Here is a 21,786-nt window from a genome sequence, read left to right on the forward strand (position 1 = left end):
GACATTTTATTTGAAAAATCAGAATTACCTCATTTGGAGATACATGTTTATCACTGGACACTGAAATTTTTCATTTTCTTGATATAAATAAAATATTACTATGAAAAGAGTGGACTGTTAACATAAAGACATGGCAATGTTTTTATAATGTATGACACTATGGAACACAAGCAAGACATTTCAATGTATAAGCATATACAGACAAATATGGCATTTGATACAGAATGCACTGCAGTTAGGAATTCAGTGGAGGATACACCAATAGAGTTAATGTGGTTGCATGAACTGTGTTTTTTCTATTGAAAACGTTACAAAATAAGCTATTTCATACAACTTCTGTGAGACAGGGTTGAGTCCTGGGGATACTGATGTTTTTATTCCTTCCAGTGATCACCAATTGGAACTCATATTTCCCAGTGCAGCACTGGTGTCAGACTGACTGTTGCTACAACCTCCTCCTGCTCCAGCCACGTGACGGTGGGAGTGTGCCTACGTTCAGTTCCTCTTCACAACCTCAGCTCAGATCTGCTCCTATAAAAAATATCTAACTTTTTGATTGCAACAGTTACTTGCAGAGGTGCTGCATGTGTGTGGACACTGAGGGAGCGCAGAGGTGAGAGAGCAAAGCAGGAGGTAAGAGGTAAGAACGGATATCACTAACACTGATCCAAAACTAATCAGTATTTTCTGAGTAGAATGCTTTTTTTAAATTATTATTTTTCTTTTTTTTTCTACTTGTGGTTAAAACTGTTAATTTTTTCTTAGGGAGTCTAGTGCATTTCTGCCTGACAAAGTCGGTTTCTGCCTTCAGCCTGTTGAAAATGAAAAGTAAAAAATAGTTAAATTTGGTATTTGCACGAAATAGCTTTTTTTCTGATCCACTAATGATCACATTTCTGCAGGTTTGCCACCTAAATTTACCTACAGTAAGTCCATTGCCTTTGGCCTCATGACCATGGGGCACCTTTACAAAATAAATTTGACAGTTCAGTCTTGTTTTTATCTCATAATATTAGAGGTGGGAGATGTAATTACCAGTTCTCCCCAATGTACACAATGTGTAAATGTAGCAGACTTTACAGGCTGTGAACGAGTTATGATATCATTGTGTTCCAATTAATTTGACTGATTTTCTAATTGGCGATTATTGAAATAAATGCAGCCACATCTTTCTTTCCCTGCTGCAGACAGAACTCGGCTAAACATACCCCAGGCGTTATTTTACAGCCAATAGCTTAATCAACACGCAAACTGAAAGGTGAAAATATGAAAGTAATAGGCTAGAATAAAAAAAAACAATTCAGTGATTAATGGACTTTAAATGGGAGTAAATTAAGCAGATGATGTGATGTTTATAGTGTAGTGTGAGAATGTGTGTGTGGTTAATAGTTTGAGGTTGGAGAATAAAGCACCCAGCAGCCGCTCCAACTACACTTTTCAGCAGATGGAGAGAGTGGTTAGGTGTCTGTCAGCAGCGCGATCAGGCTGCTTGGAAAGGCGGCGGAGCAGAGCTGAAAACATACGCACAGTCGAATGACAAACGGTGGCCGTTCATTTGCCCATGTCACCAACAGATATATAAGTCATACTGGTACCTGATTTATAGACGCGCCGCAGACTTATGCTTCATTTACTGCAAAACCACAAGCGCATATTTCACCTGCAAATACAGCGCGGCCATCCACAACCGTGAGGCTGCACCTCTGCAGGATGACGGCTGGTGGTCGGTTGCTACCCCACACACACACACCACACACACACACACACACACACACACACACACACACACACAGGGAGCATGCAAAGCATATCTTGCTTGCTTTAAACGCATGAAGTGATCCAAAGGAGTATTTACTGCGTGGCAACACGTTTTTTTTTCTAACAAAGGTCCGATTTACCAGAGTATTTTTGTAAATCAGCCCATTCTTTTATCGCCATTGATTCTATATATAGTCTACCTGCAGTTTTAAATGGAAAAATTTAAAACTTCAAGCCTTGAAACTTTAAAACTTGAATTTTAAACTTGAATTTGCATTGTAACAAAACGGGCCCATTTTCTGACACCAGAAAACTAAAGTTTTCCGCAAATAATAATTGTCAGTCATTCAGTCTGTTAGTGTGGAGAGTCATTACGTTACAGGTTGGACTAATTTCGTTCTTAAAAAGGCAATGAAATTACGGCATTTTATTTTGTAGACTGACAGATAATTTTAAGGGTCGATTTATTGGCTAGAAAATGAAAGAATATTGCTTTACACGGATTAGAGATTGTTTTCCAGGAATATATCTTAATATTAACTGCCATTATTTGGAAATAAGTTTATTGAAATCTTGATCAGAGGAGATATCTATTTTGGTGGATAAAAGAATTTTTGGGGTTGAAGTATTCTTGTAAAAAAAACTGGATGTTGATCAACAGTGAATCTCCTGAGGCAGCTGAATGTTGGGGATATCTTTCGGAGTTAAGTTTAATTCAATGCACAAAGTGTTTGTGGCCATTGAGGCCATGGCTATGCTTCTATGAGCAGTGAGTCAACATCAGGTCAACTGAATTAAAGGCTTCCTGAGGTGTAGTCCACACTGCTAACCTAAAACAGGCTAATGACACAGAGACGACTCACGTCACAGCGGCTTAATATTGACTGCTCCACAGAGGCAATTACAAGTAATCTTTGTCCCCAAATCAAGATTATGTGGAAAATGATACGGCAAATGTATTGCAAAAGTGCATGCAGATAGATGCCAAATGTAGATGGTGGTGGTGGCTGGATGTTACCAGGGTTCCGAGGAAGAACACTTGGAAGGCACTGCTTTCCCGCTGCAGCATCGGGGTCAGCCCGGAGAGCGAAACGGGGAGACAAATCTCACACACACATAAAGGGGGCTGAGCAACTGTGTGCATGTAACGTGCAGCAATGTGTGTGTGTGTGTGTGTGTGTGTGTGTGATTCCAAGAAAAAACCACACTGACTCGCCCCCCCCCCCCCCCCCCCCCAGAGCTCAGATAGTGCACTGCACATGCGCAGAACCCAGCTCGATGCTGGGGAAGCTGAAAGGCACTAAGGCAGTCGAACCGACCGACGCTCTGACACTACCCAGCGGACAGCCGCCGCCGCAGCCTCCACACTCCCGCCTGAGAACGGGCTCTTTTTAAACCACGTGCAGCCGCTGTGGGAAGGGAAACACCCTGCTGTTAACAGGCTGAAAGACAAAGCTGCGGTGCGCAGGATGGATTTAAGCAGATGATAGGTGACTGACTGCATGAGGTACAGTAGAGACACGTCTGTGCTTCTGATAAGCTGCAGTGTAAATTAATTATCTGCTGATTATCTGCTTGCTTGTAAACAGCGCTGTGTGTTCCAGACGGGCTATTAAAGACATGGTGTTAGAGGACAAGTGGGCTTTGAAATACACAGTGTCATCCTCTGTGAGGGAGATCAGCTGCGGTACGAATGGTACCACAATCTGATATGGAAGATTTGAATCTGACAGTTAGGGCAGGGTGGAGGGAGAGAGCAGGAGTGTGAAATAAGATGAAGTGATTAAGCAAATTAGATTAATACTGAGGCTTTCTTTTTATTTTTCACTGTTCATTGCCTATTGTTCCTTTTTCTTTTTACATGACATTGTTATATTATGTAATTAGGCCTACATCGTAATCAAATGCAAAAGTATCGGTCTTATTTACAGATACAAGATGGATATTCTTTTTCTGTTAAAACAATTTATAAAAATAACACTTAATTTTACTATAATTATTGTTGTTTATTATACATACATACATAGGCTACATAGGCTAATTACAACTTTTTTTTATTGTAACCTATTGCTAAAATATTGAAAGATGGCAATTTTAACGTAAGGAAATGATGTGAATAGGCTATATAATTTTAAATTCACAATTTACTGTCAAAATATTTTTTTCAGATATGGAGAATGGTGTTTAAAGGATTTGTATTTTCATTTCTCATTAGCTTAAATTAGCCCTGGACAAGACATTGGGTAGCCTATTATTATTATTATTATTAGTATTAGTATTAGTATTATTATTATTTTCAATGGAATACGGTTAGAAAGCCACACTTGATTGGCACTAAATTCACTGTGGGAGTTTCCATGACGCTGGTCATTGCATTCCATCTTTGAAAAAGTTTACAGTGTTGTTAGATTAAATGCCAAATCAGGGCTTTAATTTATGATGATTTTCTAAAAGTAATTTAAATTTCTGTAGACTGTGCAGATTTGTAGTGAAGTGTCGCCAAATTACTGTGAAACTACAGAGAGATGTTGGAATTTTATTCTTTCTTTCTTTTTCTTTTTTTGCATGCTTTACGTACGTATTCGTCATCTAATATTGTTTGTTGTTTAGACTGAAGAACCTTCCCTGTTGATGCTCAGGCCTTTATGCATCAGGGCTGCAGACACAAAATGGCGGCGGGTTGAAATTTATTGGGCTACAGCTGTTTCAGTTTGCACGTGTCATATCTTAAATGCACACACACACACACACACACACACACACACACACAGACGCATAACTCATGTATTTCTATTTAAACTTTTCAGGGTATTATATTTTTTATTTTTGCATTTTTCATTTTAAGGTCTGCACTCTACTTTCTGCAGACCCTTGCCAGGATCTGATATGTTGTCAGTAGAGAATGTGATGTAATGTTGATGGCCAGACCACGTGACCTCCACCAAAAGCATGTAAAATAACAGTGGAGCTTTACATTAATTTGTAGTCAAATGTGCACCAAGGATAACAGAGTTTTTCTGATACCACAATCTGACATGCGAATGCTCATATTTACTGTCTAGATTTTTTCCAGACTTTCCAGATCTGCATATGAAAAAGACTAACACTGTTAATTACTGCTGCACGGACACTATTTCTTCTTGAAGTGCATAGCAGTGTTTTGCAAGCAGATTCACTTAAAGCAAACATTTCTCACAGTACAAACATCAGGCAAAAACCAGACTCCCTTGTGGATTCTGTACATTTAGGCTACATACAACAATATGTGCTCAAAACAAACATCTAACAGCACTTAAGGACAGAACCTATGTTTTCATTTGTTTACCCTTTTTTAGTGTTGACAGGTTATAAAATAGCACTGTATGTGCAGGAATATGTGGCCTGAATAGTTCTCAAACTGAATGCCCAGACACAGTGACAGGAACAGAAGGAGAAACAGTGTTCTGGCTCATGCTGCTCAGTTAAACCACAGTGAAAGGCCCAGTTTCACTCTGGTCTTGCTCTGGTCATTTCCCAGTCAGTTCTTATCTTTATTAGCTTTCACAAATGTCTTCATTAGTTTACTCTGGACGCCGCCTTTCCACTTTCATGGCTAAGAGAGTGGCAGCTCTGTGTTTACAGACTCACATCCCCTGTGTGCAACCAAGAGGAATGAACAGCATTGTGCTCTCAGAGGCAGGGAGAAGAAAGGAACAGGTTTCATACTGATGTTCAGCAGTAGTTTGTGTAGTTTTTGCCTAAATTCTTTAGAAAGGCCTGTACTTAGTGTAATTGAGAACACTAAAGAGTTACAGAAGAGTGCTGAGAACCTGCTGTTAGTGTGAAATACAGTAGCTGAAACATGATATGAATGAGAAATTATTGTCAGATTATGAAATACTAAAATGTGAGGTGTTAAAATGCTTTTGAATGCAATTGAGAATAAAGCATTTTTAAAAAGAGAAAATGTTTTTGAAACAGAAAAAATGGTTTGTTAATCCTTGACCGATAGTTCCAGCCTCTTAAGTAGCACTTAGAGAACAGTGTTTGCAGTTTTGAGCCTGATGGCACCCTCAAGAGTCTTAGGTAGACATGAAGTTCATAACAGCAGCAGGATGAGACACAGACACAAATGTGGAGGTATGAAGCTGTGTGAAAGACAACTTTCAGTGGTTTTGTTGGTTTGAACGACACAAGGACCTATGACCGTCAACATATGACAAGGGCAAATACATCCCCCGTTTTACTCCCACTCTGTTACTTTAACTGGATTTTTTCACTGGTTTTTGGTCCCGACCTTTCTTGCTAAAAACTTGAATCCATCCATTTAGAAAGGGTTTTAAATCGCTGGCCTGTGTACTTCATAATTACATCAAACATCATTACATCATATACCTCACATCTTCTTAAACCATACTGCACTCTCAGTAGTATTTTTACTATAGTTATGACTGAGTATGTCAGTGTGATTTGCTGCTGAGACTTTGAAATCTGAAATACCTGAGCTTTGACTTGTTGACTACCTATTTTTTTTAATTTTGTCTGAATCCAAAGTAAGACTTGCCCAGCAAAACAGATTCATGTAGAATTTAGAGTCTAACAGCTGATGCGTACACTGCTGGTACAAGGCTGAAAGCTCCTCACATTCACTGGAAAAGAGCAACGGAGTGTGCAGAGCAGGCTACACATACATGTTGCAGTCTATAGGCTATATACTGAATGTGTGCATTCTTCATTATATCTGTTAAGTGTCAGATGCAAGGTCTGATGTACATTGAACATCACAGCTACTCACTGATGAGTCTGACAGCTAAGTATTTTTTTTAATCGTGCAGAGATGCTGCAGGAGAAGCTTTCACCCGTAACGGATGAATGTATGAGCCAGGTCCAGACCGGTCGGGAGACGGATCTCCCTCCAGACCATTCACGACTGGGCCTGTCCACAGCTCCCACCATTCCCAGTTCTAATGAGCCTGACCAGGTATACATGGAGAGACCTCACAGCAAAAACACACAGTTGCTTCTTGTGGCTGCAGCTTGTAGAAATATGGAGGGATGATTCTCCAAATAGTTAAACCTTAATTAGAATTACATGTTTATTGGGATTTTTTAAATAAATATATTTCATCTAATATATATATATATATATATATTTTAAATGAAGTAGTTTCAGTGGAGAAAGACACAGCAGATACATCTGTTTATCACCATAAACAGATCTATCTGCTTTGTCTTTCTGGTGTATCAGACCAACACCTAAATACAGCTCTTCATTAATTGTGCCCTGATGATTTTTTTTATGGTGTCAAAACAAATGAAATACTCTAATCAAGAATGGTCAAATCAGTACAATAATGGAGTGGATTTAAAATTTGATAAACTGCAGATGATTTTATACATTGCTCTGCAGCAGTGGTGGACAAAGTACTGTGATCATTTACTTAGCTAAAAGTAGTGACACCACAGTGTGGAACTATTCTGGTATAAAAAAAAAAAGAATTATGCATCAAAAATGTTAGTTAAGTAAACGTACCAAAGTAACAGCATCAAAACATACTTAGAAGACCAAAAGTAAAAGAACTCATTATGCTGTATGGTCCATTTCAGAATATTTTACTGTATATTATATTATATTATATTATATTATATTATATTATATCACATAATTAGATTATGATTATTAATTTTAATTTCATGATTTTACATATATATATGTGTGTGTGTGTGTGTGTGTGTGTGTGTGTATTGACATTTTTTTGCAAGGTTTCATGTGAATATCGACCTGGGGACCAGTAGAGCCCCGTTATATATATTATTATTATTATAGGCCTAATGTCATTTATTGATTACATTTTGCATTGTTAATCTGAATCTGTAACTAAGTTATCCTAAGTAACTAAAATTGTCAGTTAAGTCGGTTAAGTGTAGCTGAGTAAAATGTACAATATTTCTAAAAAGAGTACACAAATAAAGAAGCAGAAAATAGAAATACTCAGTAAAGTACATGTACCTCTAATTTGTCCTTATATACAATTTGAGTAACTATACTTATAACTTTCTACCACTGCTCTGTAGTATATATTCAAATACTTTACATAATATTAGGTTTTTCTTGATACCATATGTTGTGGTAATGACAAGATGGTTTGGTTTGTGTTGAGTGTAACAGTGATTTCCACTCTTTTTTCAGAACATTGAGAACATTAAGGTTGTTCTTCATGAGAGTGAGCTGTGGAAGAAGTTCCATGAGGCCGGTACAGAGATGATCATTACTAAAGCAGGCAGGTTAGTACAGCAGTTAACACACCATCTATCTGTAACAGTACAGTCTACATGCAGAGATGGGAAATCATCAGTTAGTTTCAGTTTACAAATTAGCCAAAATGCAATAATTCTTAATTTAAACATTTCTTATCCATGACCAAAAAAAAGTGATGTCCTGTATGTATTTAGAAAGGTGGTAATTGAGAATGGATGTGTATATATGCTACTATGTTAACATATTCCATTATTAGAAATTACCGTAAAAATCACTGCTGGAAGAAGTATTCAGATGTTTAACTTTAGTTAAAAGTAGCAACACCATACTGTAAAATAATATTAAAAGTCCTGTATTTAACAATTTTAATTGGAAGCACAGAAGTACGAGCAACATTTACTTTAAGTTATCAATAGTAAAAGTACTTGTTTTGCACACTGGCCACTTAAAAGTGTTGATATGAATTTTGTATTAGTTTACTGATTGGTTTATTTTTTATTGTTGATGTATTGACATGTAAAGATCATGTTAGTGTTGTAGTTTTAAGTATTTCATGTACTGCTGGGTTAGCTGAATAAATGAAGATGCATCATTTAATAAGATGAACGTGAGTTTTGTATGTAAAATCTTTATGTGTAAAGTAAGTTGTAACTATAGTCAGACAAATTTAGTGGAGGAAAGAAAATAAAGAAAAATCCTCCAGAAATGTGATAGTGGAGTGTTGGTATAGAACATTAGAATACTCAGAGAACAAATACTTCAACATTCTATGTAATTTAGTACAAAACTAAAATTAACTGAATTACTTACTTTCCACCGCTGTGCATAATGAATCATTAGATATTTTACACCACACAAAAATAGGATTCAGACCAAAGTTATAAATAACATAATACATTACACTAGAGTGAAGTCATCACAAACAGAGAGTCAGTGGCTAAAGGGAGCCTTTCCTCAAAAAAAAAAAACACTTTCACTTGATTTTAACCAAGACGTCAACAGAAACTTGGAAAATTTTACATATATTATTAGTCACATTATTAACCAAAAGTTGCTTATATTCTTCATAAGTTCGTGGAAAATAACAGAGAAAGTGATATTTAAGGGATGGATTCATTGCACAAAATTAGTATCATACCTTTCTGTGACCATCTGTTTAGGCAGTTAATAGTAACACAAAGCAGTTATAAGTTTGTCTTTCAGGAAGAGACAGAAAGTTCCTGTACCAGTGACTTCATAATTGAAAACACAAATGACTGCTTGGCTTGTTGGATTTAATGCGACCTGAGGATTAGATGGTGAGGCCTTTGGACATTAACCAGAGAATGAGTACACTCTCAAATCGACCTCCGCCTGTCATTCCTCATGGGATGTTTTTTTTTTTCTCAGTAAAAAAATGTAAAAGGTCACCACATTTTTTCCTTAATGCTGCATAACCGTAAGTAATGGGCTTTCCCTTGTCCAGCTGATAAAGTGGGCTCTGAATCCTTAAAGCCCTTTGAAGAGCCATGCAGTGCTTTACCTGCGCAGCTGTACTGGGAAACCTTCCTGGGTTTACCTACTGTCAGTCTGCAGCAGACATACTGAAAGTCGCATGAAACTGGATTCATCCTTCAGGAGCAACAGCTCTGAAAATGAACTCACACTATATGATAACACCAGATTAAATTATTCAAGTATGTTATGAATAATGCATTTAGAACTACTCCCCATGTTATCATGGCAGAAGACATTTAGTCACATTGAAGTCTGGTAGCCCAGTCAAATACAGAATACCACTGTATTAAATGTGACATTTGAGCAGAGCATCCTGTAAGTGCAATCAGAGCATCTTGTACATTAGAAAGTTTTTCAGTGAAGTGAGTCATTTCCATTGATTCTCCCAAAATGTTTCAAATATTAATCACAGAGAATACAAGAAAATGTAACAAAATGAATCATCTAAACCAGGCACAGATTACCTTTTAGTGTTTAATCTAAGTCTAAGTCTAATCTGTGTTTGATTGTTTAATTCTCAAAAATGTCAAATCTATGCCATCACTCAGGACACCAGTTTGTCTCATAATCAGAGTCAGATGATAAATCGTGAAACAGAAGCCAAAGAGGCTTCATTATTTATTTTATAGAATCACAAACCAGTGCAGATAAAATAATGACTGCATGAATATGTTCTGCTTGATAAAGGAGTGAAATATCTGGGGAAAAGACGCCATAGTCAGCCAAGCCTTAAAATCATAAATCAAATAATGAGAGGCTGGACTCTGGCTAAATGCTACTGCCAGTGTGGCAACATGCTCCCACTGACAATGCTTACATGGAACAAATACATGAATGAATAAATGAATGAATGACAATATAGCATTTATCATTTCAGTTCAGCATGTTAGCATATTAACATTAGCCAGTTAGCGCCTAACACAAAGTACAGCTGAGGCTGATGCTGTCACTAGGCTTGTTAGTGCTTGGTCATATACCAGTGTTGATGAAGTATTGGACAAATTAAACATTTTGACCTGATGATGAGGAAAGAACAACAGATCACAAAAATTATTACAATTTATCTTGTAGTGTAACATGAATATCATAGACATGCTCATTTTCAGGTTTGTTCTTGTATTTTGAGTTTGTATCAGAACATATTTACATGTTTTAATGTTCAAAGAACACGTTTATCTCATTCTGTCTGCTGCATATAGCCTCATTGACCCTTTGTCTGAAACACTCAGTCTCAGTGCCTGTTCCTTCAAAGGGGGCTCTATGCTAAATTCAGAGAGTATGAGTTGTCTACACACAGTTCTCAACATTAAGGTGGCTGAGCCAGCTGCCAGTTGCTAATTCCATAAACAGCACTAGACAATGGTAACAGTGCTAACAATGCTGACCGAGTTTATAGTGCTGTAAGGGGAGAACTTGAGAGTGAACACAGTGCAAAGCAGCAACAATGAGCTAGCCAGTGGGATAAACATATGCACCGACATGCACACATGTCCCAAATGACTTACAACAACACACTACAGAGAAGCTCGAATCACAACTCACACAGAGGGAGCATGACTTCATTCTAAGCTCAGTAAGCCATTATTCCAGCAAGTAGTGGTTTGCTGCTGTATTAATTAATATTATAAATGGCACATACAGAACACTCCTTCCATTCAACTCGGTGACTCTTTTTCTATATGTGGATCTGACAGAACAGACTCTAGGTAGAGAGAGAGAGGAGGCATATGTTTTATGGTGAATAAGGACTGGTGGGAATGTGAGGTGCTGTTCACTTCCTCCCCACCATGCGCCCCAAGGAGAATAAACTGTCACTGTCTGTGTTTGAGTGGACTGGCCATGCAGCCATCTTGTTGAGGTCAAGAAATGTGAAATGACTTCAACTCATCCCCCCAGTGACACGAGAGATGGAGTTATCATAGTCTGGAGCATGTTCCAAGACACCACCATGGACATCACCCATGTAATCAACATGGATCTGTGGTGGATTTAATTTGTAAAACAACACAGACAACAGTACCCAAAACTACAGTTAAATCATTCCACAACCACAAACCATGGATTACTAGAACCATCCAGGATGTCATAGACACACACACACTGCAGCTCATCTGGGAACATGGACAATTATAAAGCAGCAGCCTACAATGTAAGAAGGGCAGAAAAAGGACATAATCACAGTGCACAAGTTAGAATAGAATAGAAAGCCTTCTTTGTATTCTAAATGCACAAGTTGAATAAGCTGATCTGATCGCATGTCACAGGAGTCATACCTTGTATGACTTCATTTGACAAATAAATAAGTGACTGATTGATCGATTGATTGATACCAAATAATACTGGAGGGTATTGCATATACCAATACTTTACATTCATAAGAATGTTATATATTATCTGAGGTAGTCGAATTACACCTAGGCACAGAACAGTATACTTCTGATAATTACATTAGCCTACAAGTTGTTTATATTCATATAAGGTTATGAAACATATGTTATACACTGGGCACTTAATGTGCAAATTTAAATGAAAAAAACAAAAACAGTTTCACTGTTTGAAACTGTCGATCTACTTCATCAACATGTTTGTAAAATCGGGAGCCAAAGGAAAAAAAACATATGAAAGGGGTGTCCTGGTTTAAAAAGAGCTTTGGACCCACAGTTGTAACATGAAAGGAGGGTCGGTGCAGAGGTGGCAGGTGAGGAGGTACAGAAGCATCATCATGCAGGGGATCCAACATTTTCCCAACACTTTGAAATGAAACTTGCTCAATCCACTCCCATGCAGCACCTATCTAAGCCTAGTAGACTTGTTATTGTGAGTGTAATTGTCCAGGCATAATCCTCCCTCTTCAAAGCACCCAGCGCAGCTCTCTCCTCACTCTCCATCTTTGTATACAGCCCATCAAGAGAGCAGTGGCAGGTTGATAAGAGGAATCTGGCGCCCACAATACTCCACGTCTACTACATTGTAGCCCCCCCCCCCCCCCCAAACCCGCGTCCTTTTGATCTTGCCGTGGTACTGGAGATTCCCAGAGAGGGAATGGATCACCGGAGGGCCTAAACATGTGGGATTGTTAAGAGAAACAGCTGGCTGGGCACAGAAACACACACACACCCTGACACTGATATCATACACACACTCTCGGACTTCCATTTCTCATGCTCCTCTTAAACTCACTCACTTAGTCACACCATTGTATGTATATGTATGCTTTCATATTGTCTGCCTTAGAGAATCTGTTGTCTAGAATTGCAAAACTTAGAATATTTTTAATAGATTTAGCAGATATACAACTCCAAAATATACCGTGTTTGGACTTTGTAAAACAAAAACTTTGATCCTGTCAGTCAAGTGGGATATGGCAAATGATTGGAACTACATTAATTCTACAACATGGTTTAGGATTAAACTATGTGGGTTGCATTCAGATAATTTGGTATTATTACATGCAATGGATGTTTTTTTTAAGTGAAAGTTGTGCTATTTCTTATCCAAAAATCAAAACACACTGTCCTTGTTCAACAATAAAGGTTTATCGGCCTCAGTATGCTACCAACAAAGAGTTTGTTGGACTGCCTAATGGCATTCGGAACCCCCTTTCTGATAGTGGAATGGGGAGGCTGTATTAAACTATTTTTGTAACTTTCCAAAAGTGATAATCCCAGACCCTTGTATGCTGTAATTGGCCAGGTGTGAGGAGGTGTAAAAGAAGGCACAGTTAGACCATCTTTAAGCTGTCATTTTGGAGACACTGTCCAAAAGTGTGACAAAATCCCCATTTGTACGTTTTATTTTGTCTCCACCTCACTATAACCTGAAGTGTGGCTGTTCTAAACACTTTTTGCCTTAGACTTGACCAGCTGGCACATCATACAACCCAATTTGTAGTTTGAAGTATACTCTGACCTAACAGCATACTCTAGGACCAAGCTAAGTAATTTGTACAGAACTAAGACACATTTTACTCACAATATTAATTTGTGTATAAGATTGCAGTGCATCCAGTTTATCTGTCTGGCTTGACCATAAGCTGAGGACTGAGCAGCAGCAGAGCCCATCACTAGGTAGTTATGGCCATATTACACAAATCTGAGGGCCACATGTGTTGACACAGGCCTCCATCTGCTCTGTCTGTATAGTGTGAGTGGAGCCAGGGATGGGAAGAGGTCTGTTTTGAATGTTCCTCTAAGATTAACCCGTCTTTCAGTGAGGATGATACCGGGACTGATCTCTCCTACTGATTGGATTTGAAGCCTGGGAGAGAGATTTAAATTACCTGCCCTCAATCCCCCTCTTCTCTCTCTATCTTACGTTAGGGAGTATTTACAGTAACATGATCAGATGGTGTCAGGCACTACGAGCCTTTGAAGGGCATTTGCTCCAATTGGAACAGCAAATATGTAGATAGGGGTTTTGATACTAAGCCATCTTCCCAGAAAGCATTCAGGGTTTTCATTGGAGTGTCCTCCAATGTTTGAACACATTGCCATGGGCAGCACCCACAGATAAACTGCAGGCCTTTTTGATTGTAGCCTCTTGAGCAATGATGAGTCGGCTGTCTAAACTATTGTCCAATCTTGGGTGCCATTAAAAAACACTTAGGGCTTTATAAGGGGCAAAGAGCCCCATGCAAAATTTCCTTTGGCACAGATAGGATGAAAACGTTTTTGGTTTCCCAGAAGAGGTCAGGAAAGGTAGTTCCCTTCATATGATGTATTGCTTTGAGTGCTATATTAGCATATTATATGTTTTAGACTGGATGCATTTAAAGATGAAAGATAAAGTGTGTTCCCATACTTTTTATGACCTCTTGGTATCACAAGTATGAGAGCGTTGAAGTCTTCTACCAAATAAATCCCTGCAAGGAGACAAATCATTACCAGGCCAAAATATGTGATATTTTGATGGTAAGGACGACATCAAGAAAATGATTGTGGAAGGTTTGGCAATTGGATTTTATTCTGTACTTTGCTTAACAGGGTTATTTGTATAGAAGTAGGTTTGATCCACTTTATGTTCAGGTCAAGGTGTTTCAGGTTTCAGAGAAGGCAGCTTCTCATCCTGCTTTTCTCTCAGTCCCACAATAATAATAATAATGATAATAATTATAATTTTATTTTATATAGCGCCTTTCAAGAAACCCAAGGTCACTTTACAATACATAGTAATGAAACAATATAATGGGTCCTTTCTCATCCCAATCCCTTAAGAACATCACTGAGCTAATCCGATCATCATCTGCACTATCCGTGACGATACTGCACTTATCCTGCACACACACCTGTTTTAGTGGCCCCTGCAAATTCAGACCTTTGGTAAAAGCAGGTTTTTATTAGTCCCTGAAATTGTTTGTATATGAAAAGGCAGTTCTTTTTTAGATGTATGATACAGTACGATCAAATCATTCCTAAAGAATCCAACCACACTGATATATGTGTGAGAATAAGAATGTATGTTTGTATGTATGCGTATGTTTTTAAGATGATAATCGGATACTCAGTTGTTAAATCAAGTATTACCTTGGCTTCATGTGAAAGCGCATTTCTAACACCTTTTTATTTACATTCTTCAACAGGAGGATGTTTCCCAGCTACAAGGTTAAAGTGACTGGGATGAACCTCAAAACCAAATACATTCTACTTATTGACATTGTCCCAGCTGATGACCATCGCTACAAGTTTTGTGATAATAAGTGGTAAGTTTGCAACTGCCACAGCCATAAATGAGTGTTTTTTTGAGGGGGTGGAGGGGTAACCCGCTGTTTGAAGTGCTGAAGGACCATGTTTGAACACATTGCCATGGGCAGCACCCACAGATAAACTGCAGGCCTTTTTGATTGTAGCCTCTTGAGCAATGATGAGTCGAGCGAGCAGCTCTCCTGCTTTCTCTGCTCTGTTAGAATGAGCTAACACAGCAGCAGCGGCTAACATCTAACACCGAGATGTTAAATGGTCCCAACATTCTCAAACTGACACCGAAATGGCTCAACGGTGTTGTTACACTGGTTAATAACTGTTGGGTAACGTTAGCTGTGTGATACTTACATTTAGCCCTGTCACTGTGTTTGTGATTCTGTCCCAGGCACAGAGCTCACACTCCTGCAGTGGTCATCTCATAATAAACAAAGAGAGAAAATATAGGAGAGGGGGGCAAGAAGGGGCTGAGCAAATAAAAACGCTGCACGCAATTAAATGAGATTTTAATCGTTTTAGTATAAGAATAGTAAAACTTGCATTAAAGTTGCAGTGATGGTTGTGAAGCCTCCAGTGAAGGTTGGCTGAATTTGTGTTAATTGTTGTGATCACAACATCAATATCAGACCATTTTGTGCATCCAGTGAAATGATTTTCAAAGTTGTTTCTATCTGTGCAGGGAAACTACTGTATGGTTAGCATTAGGAATATATGTTGATAGCAGAAGACTATGGTCAAGGTGTAGTCAGGATTAGGCAACTTTAATACTTAATTTTATTAATTTCAAGTTTGTTAGGGAATGTGCAGCACTGAATAATATCATAGTATAATTTCAGAGAGGGATATCCTGCATTATTACCTACAGTAATATAGTAAGGTGATGTGGCACTATACAAAAATAATAGTAGATCCAATTTCCAAATGTTCCTTTTTTTCTTTTTCCTTTTTTAGTCCTTATTTTGATTATTGTACAAGAGCAGATCATCTGAGGAATAATCTGATATGTTGGGAACTGGTGGTTAAAAGTTTTAAAATAGCTTTCAGAAAAAAATGAATGATTATTAAAAATAGTTGTTAATTATATTAATATTATTTAATTTACATTAAATCACTATGTGGGGCACCTCCTCCCAAAAGAGGAAAATGATAACCAATTAATTAACTCAGTCTCATAAAATATACTAAACTATCACTTTGGATTAATAATTTAAAAAATAATAACCAAAATAACCATATCAATAGTAGAGATGGAAGGATTTTGCAGGTCTTGACACAGCAGAGGTTGATGGAATTAGGGCTGAAACGATTCCTGAAGTAACTCGAATAATTCGATTACTAAGCCTCGAGGCATCTTTGTTAAATCCAGTACAACTACAGCGCACTGGATATTTATTTCTGTTACACAACCCGCTTACGTTACCTCCACTATAGAGCTATAAATTAATCATCAATAATATGGCTGACGATTCATAATGAAGATGGTTTGCAGTTAGGCCTATGTGTGATGAATTAGTGGCACGGGGGCTATTGATAGCCACAGCCGTGCGTAATGGTCGCGCGTAATGACAGTTATTCTGTCGGAGAACCAGGCCGGTGCGAGACAGTCTGTAAAACTGCACTTCTTCTCTGCCATATTTTGAATCAACAGGTCTAAGTGATACAGAAACACCCTTCAATCACTTTGCAAATCGATATCTGTGTGGCTCAATTTATGTCTCACTGTGGGAGTGTCAACAAAGCTCGTGCATGTGCACCCAGCTCCACAATGCCTGAGATATAAGTGCACGTGAAGCTTTCTAAATCTATACATTCCATAAGTTTAACATCCGGGCGTAAAGAGACCTTCACATAACTTTATCAAGCAGCCAGCCGGTCAATGAGCAGGCAGTCCTGCGTGGAGTTTCCGTAACCATGTCAGTGATGACGCCGAGTTACAGACCAGCCATTATGCCAGAAATACGGGACAAATTGCGTCCAGTATTGAATCAGTAAGGGACAGTTCATTTAATTTTTCAATATGGGACAATCCCGTAGCCTATTATACGGGACGGATGGCAATTCTATCGTCTATATGCCTCGGTGTGGTGCTGGCCTAAGTCACATTAGGCCTACCTCAGTTTTACTCCGCATAAAAAGAGTCTGATGCATTTTAGAACTTCTCCTGGGGGAAAAAAGAACTTGTAACTTGTACGGTACTCTACTCGGTCAATTAATTAAGTTAATTATTGAAAAGCTATTTGACTCAGAAAGTAGTGACGTTACCACTACGCTACTGAGATTGCTGTTAAATTCATGACGTCGCTACTTGTAGTGAGCTACTGCCCAACAGTGATTAATTTGACAGCGTGAGAAAAAGCGGCGTAGCGTGAGTGCGTGTGAAACCGGTTATTTGCGTGAAGTTGACAGCTCTGACTTTCATTTGTTGCTTATTTTCTCATTTCTCTTTTATATATTACTACTGTCCTTAAATAAAGCGAAAGTAATTTGATGAAATCACGCAGTATTTCTTATCTGATCACTCGATTAATCACCAGAATATATTTTAATATTATATCTCTAAAGGAGCACATCCAGTATGTAACTTTATGGACATTAGCAGCCCAGTAGTAATGCTGAAAAATTAGGCAATGCCAGACCACCTCCTGACTTTGACTTTTCTATCTATCAATCAATCAATCAATCAATCAATCAATTTTATTTATAAAGCCCAATATCACAAATCACAATTTGCCTCACAGGGCTTTACAGCATACAACATCCCTCTGTCCTTTGGACCCTCACAGCGGATAAGGAAAAACTCCCCCCAAAAAAAACCTTTAACGGGGGAAAAAAAACAGTAGAAACCTCAGGAAGAGCAACTGAGGAGGGATCCCTCTTCCAGGACGGACAGACGTGCAATAGATGTCGTACAGAACAGATCAGCATAATAAATTAACAGTAATCCGGATGACACAATGAGACAGAAAGAGAGAGAGAGAGAGAGAGAGATGCATGACAGACGGTAATGACAGTAGCTTACAACAACATTAATGAAAGTAATAATATTATCATTATAGTTCTGGCTACTGTGGTACAATATGTTGAAAGTATATATTAGTTTCTGGCAGTATACATGTGTGATAATAATCATATGTGTATAATAACAGTAGAAGTATGACAAATGACTAATGATGGCAGCAGCAGCAGCAGGAGGCATCTGGCAGGACCACGGCAGCAGCACAACCACACACGTCACGCTATCCAGGCACTGCTGTGATATGAGTTAATCTGAGAGACAGTGGAGCACAAAGGCTCCGGAGAAGAAGCTGAATTAGTGACATCCAGAATGGCCGAGTTAGCAAGATGCAGTAATAGGATACGAGAGAGAGAGAGAGAGAGAGAGAGAGAGAGAGAGAGAGAGAGAGAGAGAGAGAGAGAGGGAGGGAGGGAGAGAAGGTGCCCGGTGTATTATAGGGGGTCCTCCGGCAGACTAGGCCTAAGTCAGACTAACTAGGGGCTGGTACAAGGCAAGCCTCAGCCAGCCCTAGCTATAAGCTTTATCAAAGAGGAAATTCTTAAGTCTAGTCTTAAATGTGGAGACGGTGTCTGCCTCCCGGACCGTAACAGGATGATGATTCCACAGGAGAGGAGCCTGATAGCTGAAGGCTCTGGCTCCTGATCTACTTTTGGAGACTTTAAGGACCACGAGTAACCCTGCGTTCTCAGAGCGCAGTGTTCTGGTGGGATAATAAGGCACTATGAGCTCTCTAAGATATGATGGAGCTTGACCATTTAGAGCTTTATAAGTTAACAGTAGGATTTTAAATTCAATTCTGGATTTTACAGGGAGCCAGTGCAGAGAAGCTAAAACAGGAGAAATATGATCTCGTTTCTTAGTTCCTGTTAGTACACGTGCTGCTGAAATGACCTACGAATATGCATGATTTTCTTGCTCCAGATAAATGTGCTAATGTGCTTATCTAGCTCCTTAAAGAATACCTTAGGTACAAAAGTAGGGATTGTGTTACAATAGTCTGGGTAAAATAACCATCTTAAGTGAATTAATTTACCTGCTAATGAAATGGGGAGATATTCCCAGCACTTAAGATCCTCTTTAGCCTTTTCTAGAGCATGTTTGAAATTCTTCTGAAATAAGTCTGCATATTCTCTGGTCATGCACACCCCGAGATAGGTAAAAGAGTCCAATCCAATCCAATCCATTTTATTTATAAAGCACAATTTATATAAACACGAAGGTTTCCAAAGTGCTGTACAGTAAAATAAACACAATAAAACATAATAAAAAGACAAAATACTACATAAAATCAACAACCTACGTGGTGTTAAAAGCCAAAGAAAAGAGGTGCATTTTAAGAAGAGTTTTAAAATTAGACAGTGAGGAGGCCTGTCTAATGTGCAGCGGCAGTTCATTCCACAATTTTGGAGCTGCAACCGAAAACGCTCGGTCCCCTCTGAGCTTCAGCCAAGTTTTGGGAACCCTCAGGAGCAGCTGGTCAGATGACCTGAGAGATCGGCTGGGTGTGTAGGGGTGCAGAAGCTCAGAGAGGTACGCTGGGGCAAGACCATTTAGAGATTTAAAAGCAAATAAAAGAATTTTAAAATAAATTCTAAAATGGACGGGTAGCCAGTGGAGTGAAGCTAAAATCGGTGAAATATGCTTAAACTTTCTTGTGCCAGTTAAAAGACGTGCAGCTGCATTCTGTACCAGTTGAAGACGTGCGATGGAGGACCCACTGACCCCCATATAAAGTGCATTGCAGTAATCTAGCCGAGTGGTCACAAAGGCATGAATTACTGTTTCAAAGTGCTGTCTCTGTAGAAAAGGTTTTACTTTTGCCAGCTGCCTTAACTGGAAGAAGCTTGTTTTCACCACAGCTTTAATTTGGCTGTCAAACTTGAGATCTGCATCCACTTTTACCCCCAGATCATTAACAATAGGTTTGGCGTACTGTGCCAAGGAACCCAGATCGACTGGGGGGGTCACAGAGGTGCCACCAAAGACCATCACTTCAGTCTTCTTTTAATTAAAATTTTAAAAGTTTAGAGCCATCCAGGCCTTGATCTAAACAATTTAATAGTGGCTTAAGGGAGAATGAATCAGCCTTTTTAAGGGGGACATAGATCTGGCTGTCATCAGCATAACAGTGGAATAGAATGCCAATTTAGAAATGGGCCTAAAATTAGCCATAACAGCAGGATCCAGTCCAGGTTTTTTAATTAGTGGCTGCACAACTGCATGTTTAAAATTTACAGGAGCAACTCCTGAGGACAGACTGCTGTTAATGATGCTGTGTAAATATGGCCCAACAGTGGGGAAAACCTCCTTAAAAAGTTGAGGAGGAACAGGGTCATTGGGCGAGCCTGATGGCTTTAAATGCCCCACAGTCTCCTGCACAAAAGGCAGGGTCACAGGCTCAATTGAGTCAAAAACAGCAGAACAGGGGACAAACACTGAGGGGTCATAAGCAGGAAGTGAAATAAGTGCTCTGGTAGAAATGACTTTAGCAGTGAAGAATTGCAGAAAGTTTTCACACACAGAAGGGGAGGGCTCAATTCCCACAGTCTGTGGTGCATTCAGAGCAGAGTTGATCACTTTAAACAACACACGAGGTTTGTGGCAGTTTAAGACAATAATATCAGAGAAATTTTTCTTTTAGCCTCTTTCACAGAGGACTGGTAACGACGCCAACAATCCCTCAACATTTGAAAAGACACTTCCAGTTTATCCTTTTTCCATTTGCTCTCAGCTCTACGACACTCCTGTCTGGCAGTGCGGGTTGTTTCATTCAACCAAGGCTCTGATTTAACTTTATGCTGCCTGCTCTTTAATGGGGCAGCAGAGTCAATGGCAGTTTGACAAGTGTCAAGAAACTGAGAGCTAAGAGCCTCTGTATCATCGCACACAGGAACGGGAGTGACACAGTTCTGACTGAAGGCGGCTGAGAAGCGAGCAGCAGTGAAAGGGTTAATAACGCGACATCTGCGAGCAGCAGCACGAGGTTTAACTGAGTTACAGCACACCGCAGCTTCAAAAAGTATAGGCATATGATCAGAGAAAAACGCTTCACAGACCTCCAAGTTAAAAACAGGCAAACCATATGATAAAACAAGATCAAGTGTGTGTCCCTGTACATGTGTCGGGCCCAGTACACACTGCTAGGCTGACCAAACGTCCTCTTTTGCCCGGACATGTCCACTTTTCACGCCCCGTCCGGGGCGTCTGGGGGGGTTTTATAAACTGATGATAATGTCCAGTTTTCCGTGTGTTTGTGTGTGTGTGTTAGAGTGCGGCACAGGCCGCATATTTCTGCTCTATATGTAGAGCAAAAATGTAGCTCTACATTTTTGACCAAACCCGACCCGTCGGGTACCGTCGGGCTTGGATCGCCACACTCTAGTGTGTGTATGTGTCCCCTATAGAGGCCTATCTGAATTTCTGTCTTTGAGAGATATTATTTTGTAATAAAACTGAATTTTCTATCCATTCATATAAATTTTAAATATATTAAAATGATAAGGCATCTTTGAGTAAACTGCGAGTATCATTTAAGTAGTCGTGGCCGGCCGAGTGTCCTCTTTTTTGGAAATCAAAATATG

At 39.1% G+C, this 21,786-nt stretch overlaps 1 protein-coding gene across 2 annotated transcripts in view; it reads left to right on the top strand.

Annotated features, from left to right (window-relative positions):
* Positions 1–556: 556 nt before the first annotated feature.
* tbx4 (T-box transcription factor 4) overlaps positions 557–21,786 on the top strand; it is a 44,511-nt gene continuing 23,281 nt past the window's right edge. The window contains exons 1-4 of one of the 2 annotated variants that reach the window (XM_033630824.2): positions 557–640; positions 6,573–6,718; positions 7,928–8,022; positions 15,072–15,191. In XM_033630824.2, coding sequence (XP_033486715.2) covers positions 6,575–6,718; positions 7,928–8,022; positions 15,072–15,191 — 359 coding nt within the window. In that variant the 5' untranslated portion in view covers positions 557–640; positions 6,573–6,574. Of the gene's footprint in view, positions 641–3,070; positions 3,266–6,572; positions 6,719–7,927; positions 8,023–15,071; positions 15,192–21,786 lie in introns of those variants that run through there. The other variant, XM_033630823.2, reaches the window with a different exon arrangement.

Source organism: Epinephelus lanceolatus, chromosome 4 (genome assembly GCF_041903045.1).
Source record: "Epinephelus lanceolatus isolate andai-2023 chromosome 4, ASM4190304v1, whole genome shotgun sequence".
In the NCBI taxonomy this organism is placed as follows: Eukaryota; Metazoa; Chordata; class Actinopteri; order Perciformes; family Serranidae; genus Epinephelus; species Epinephelus lanceolatus.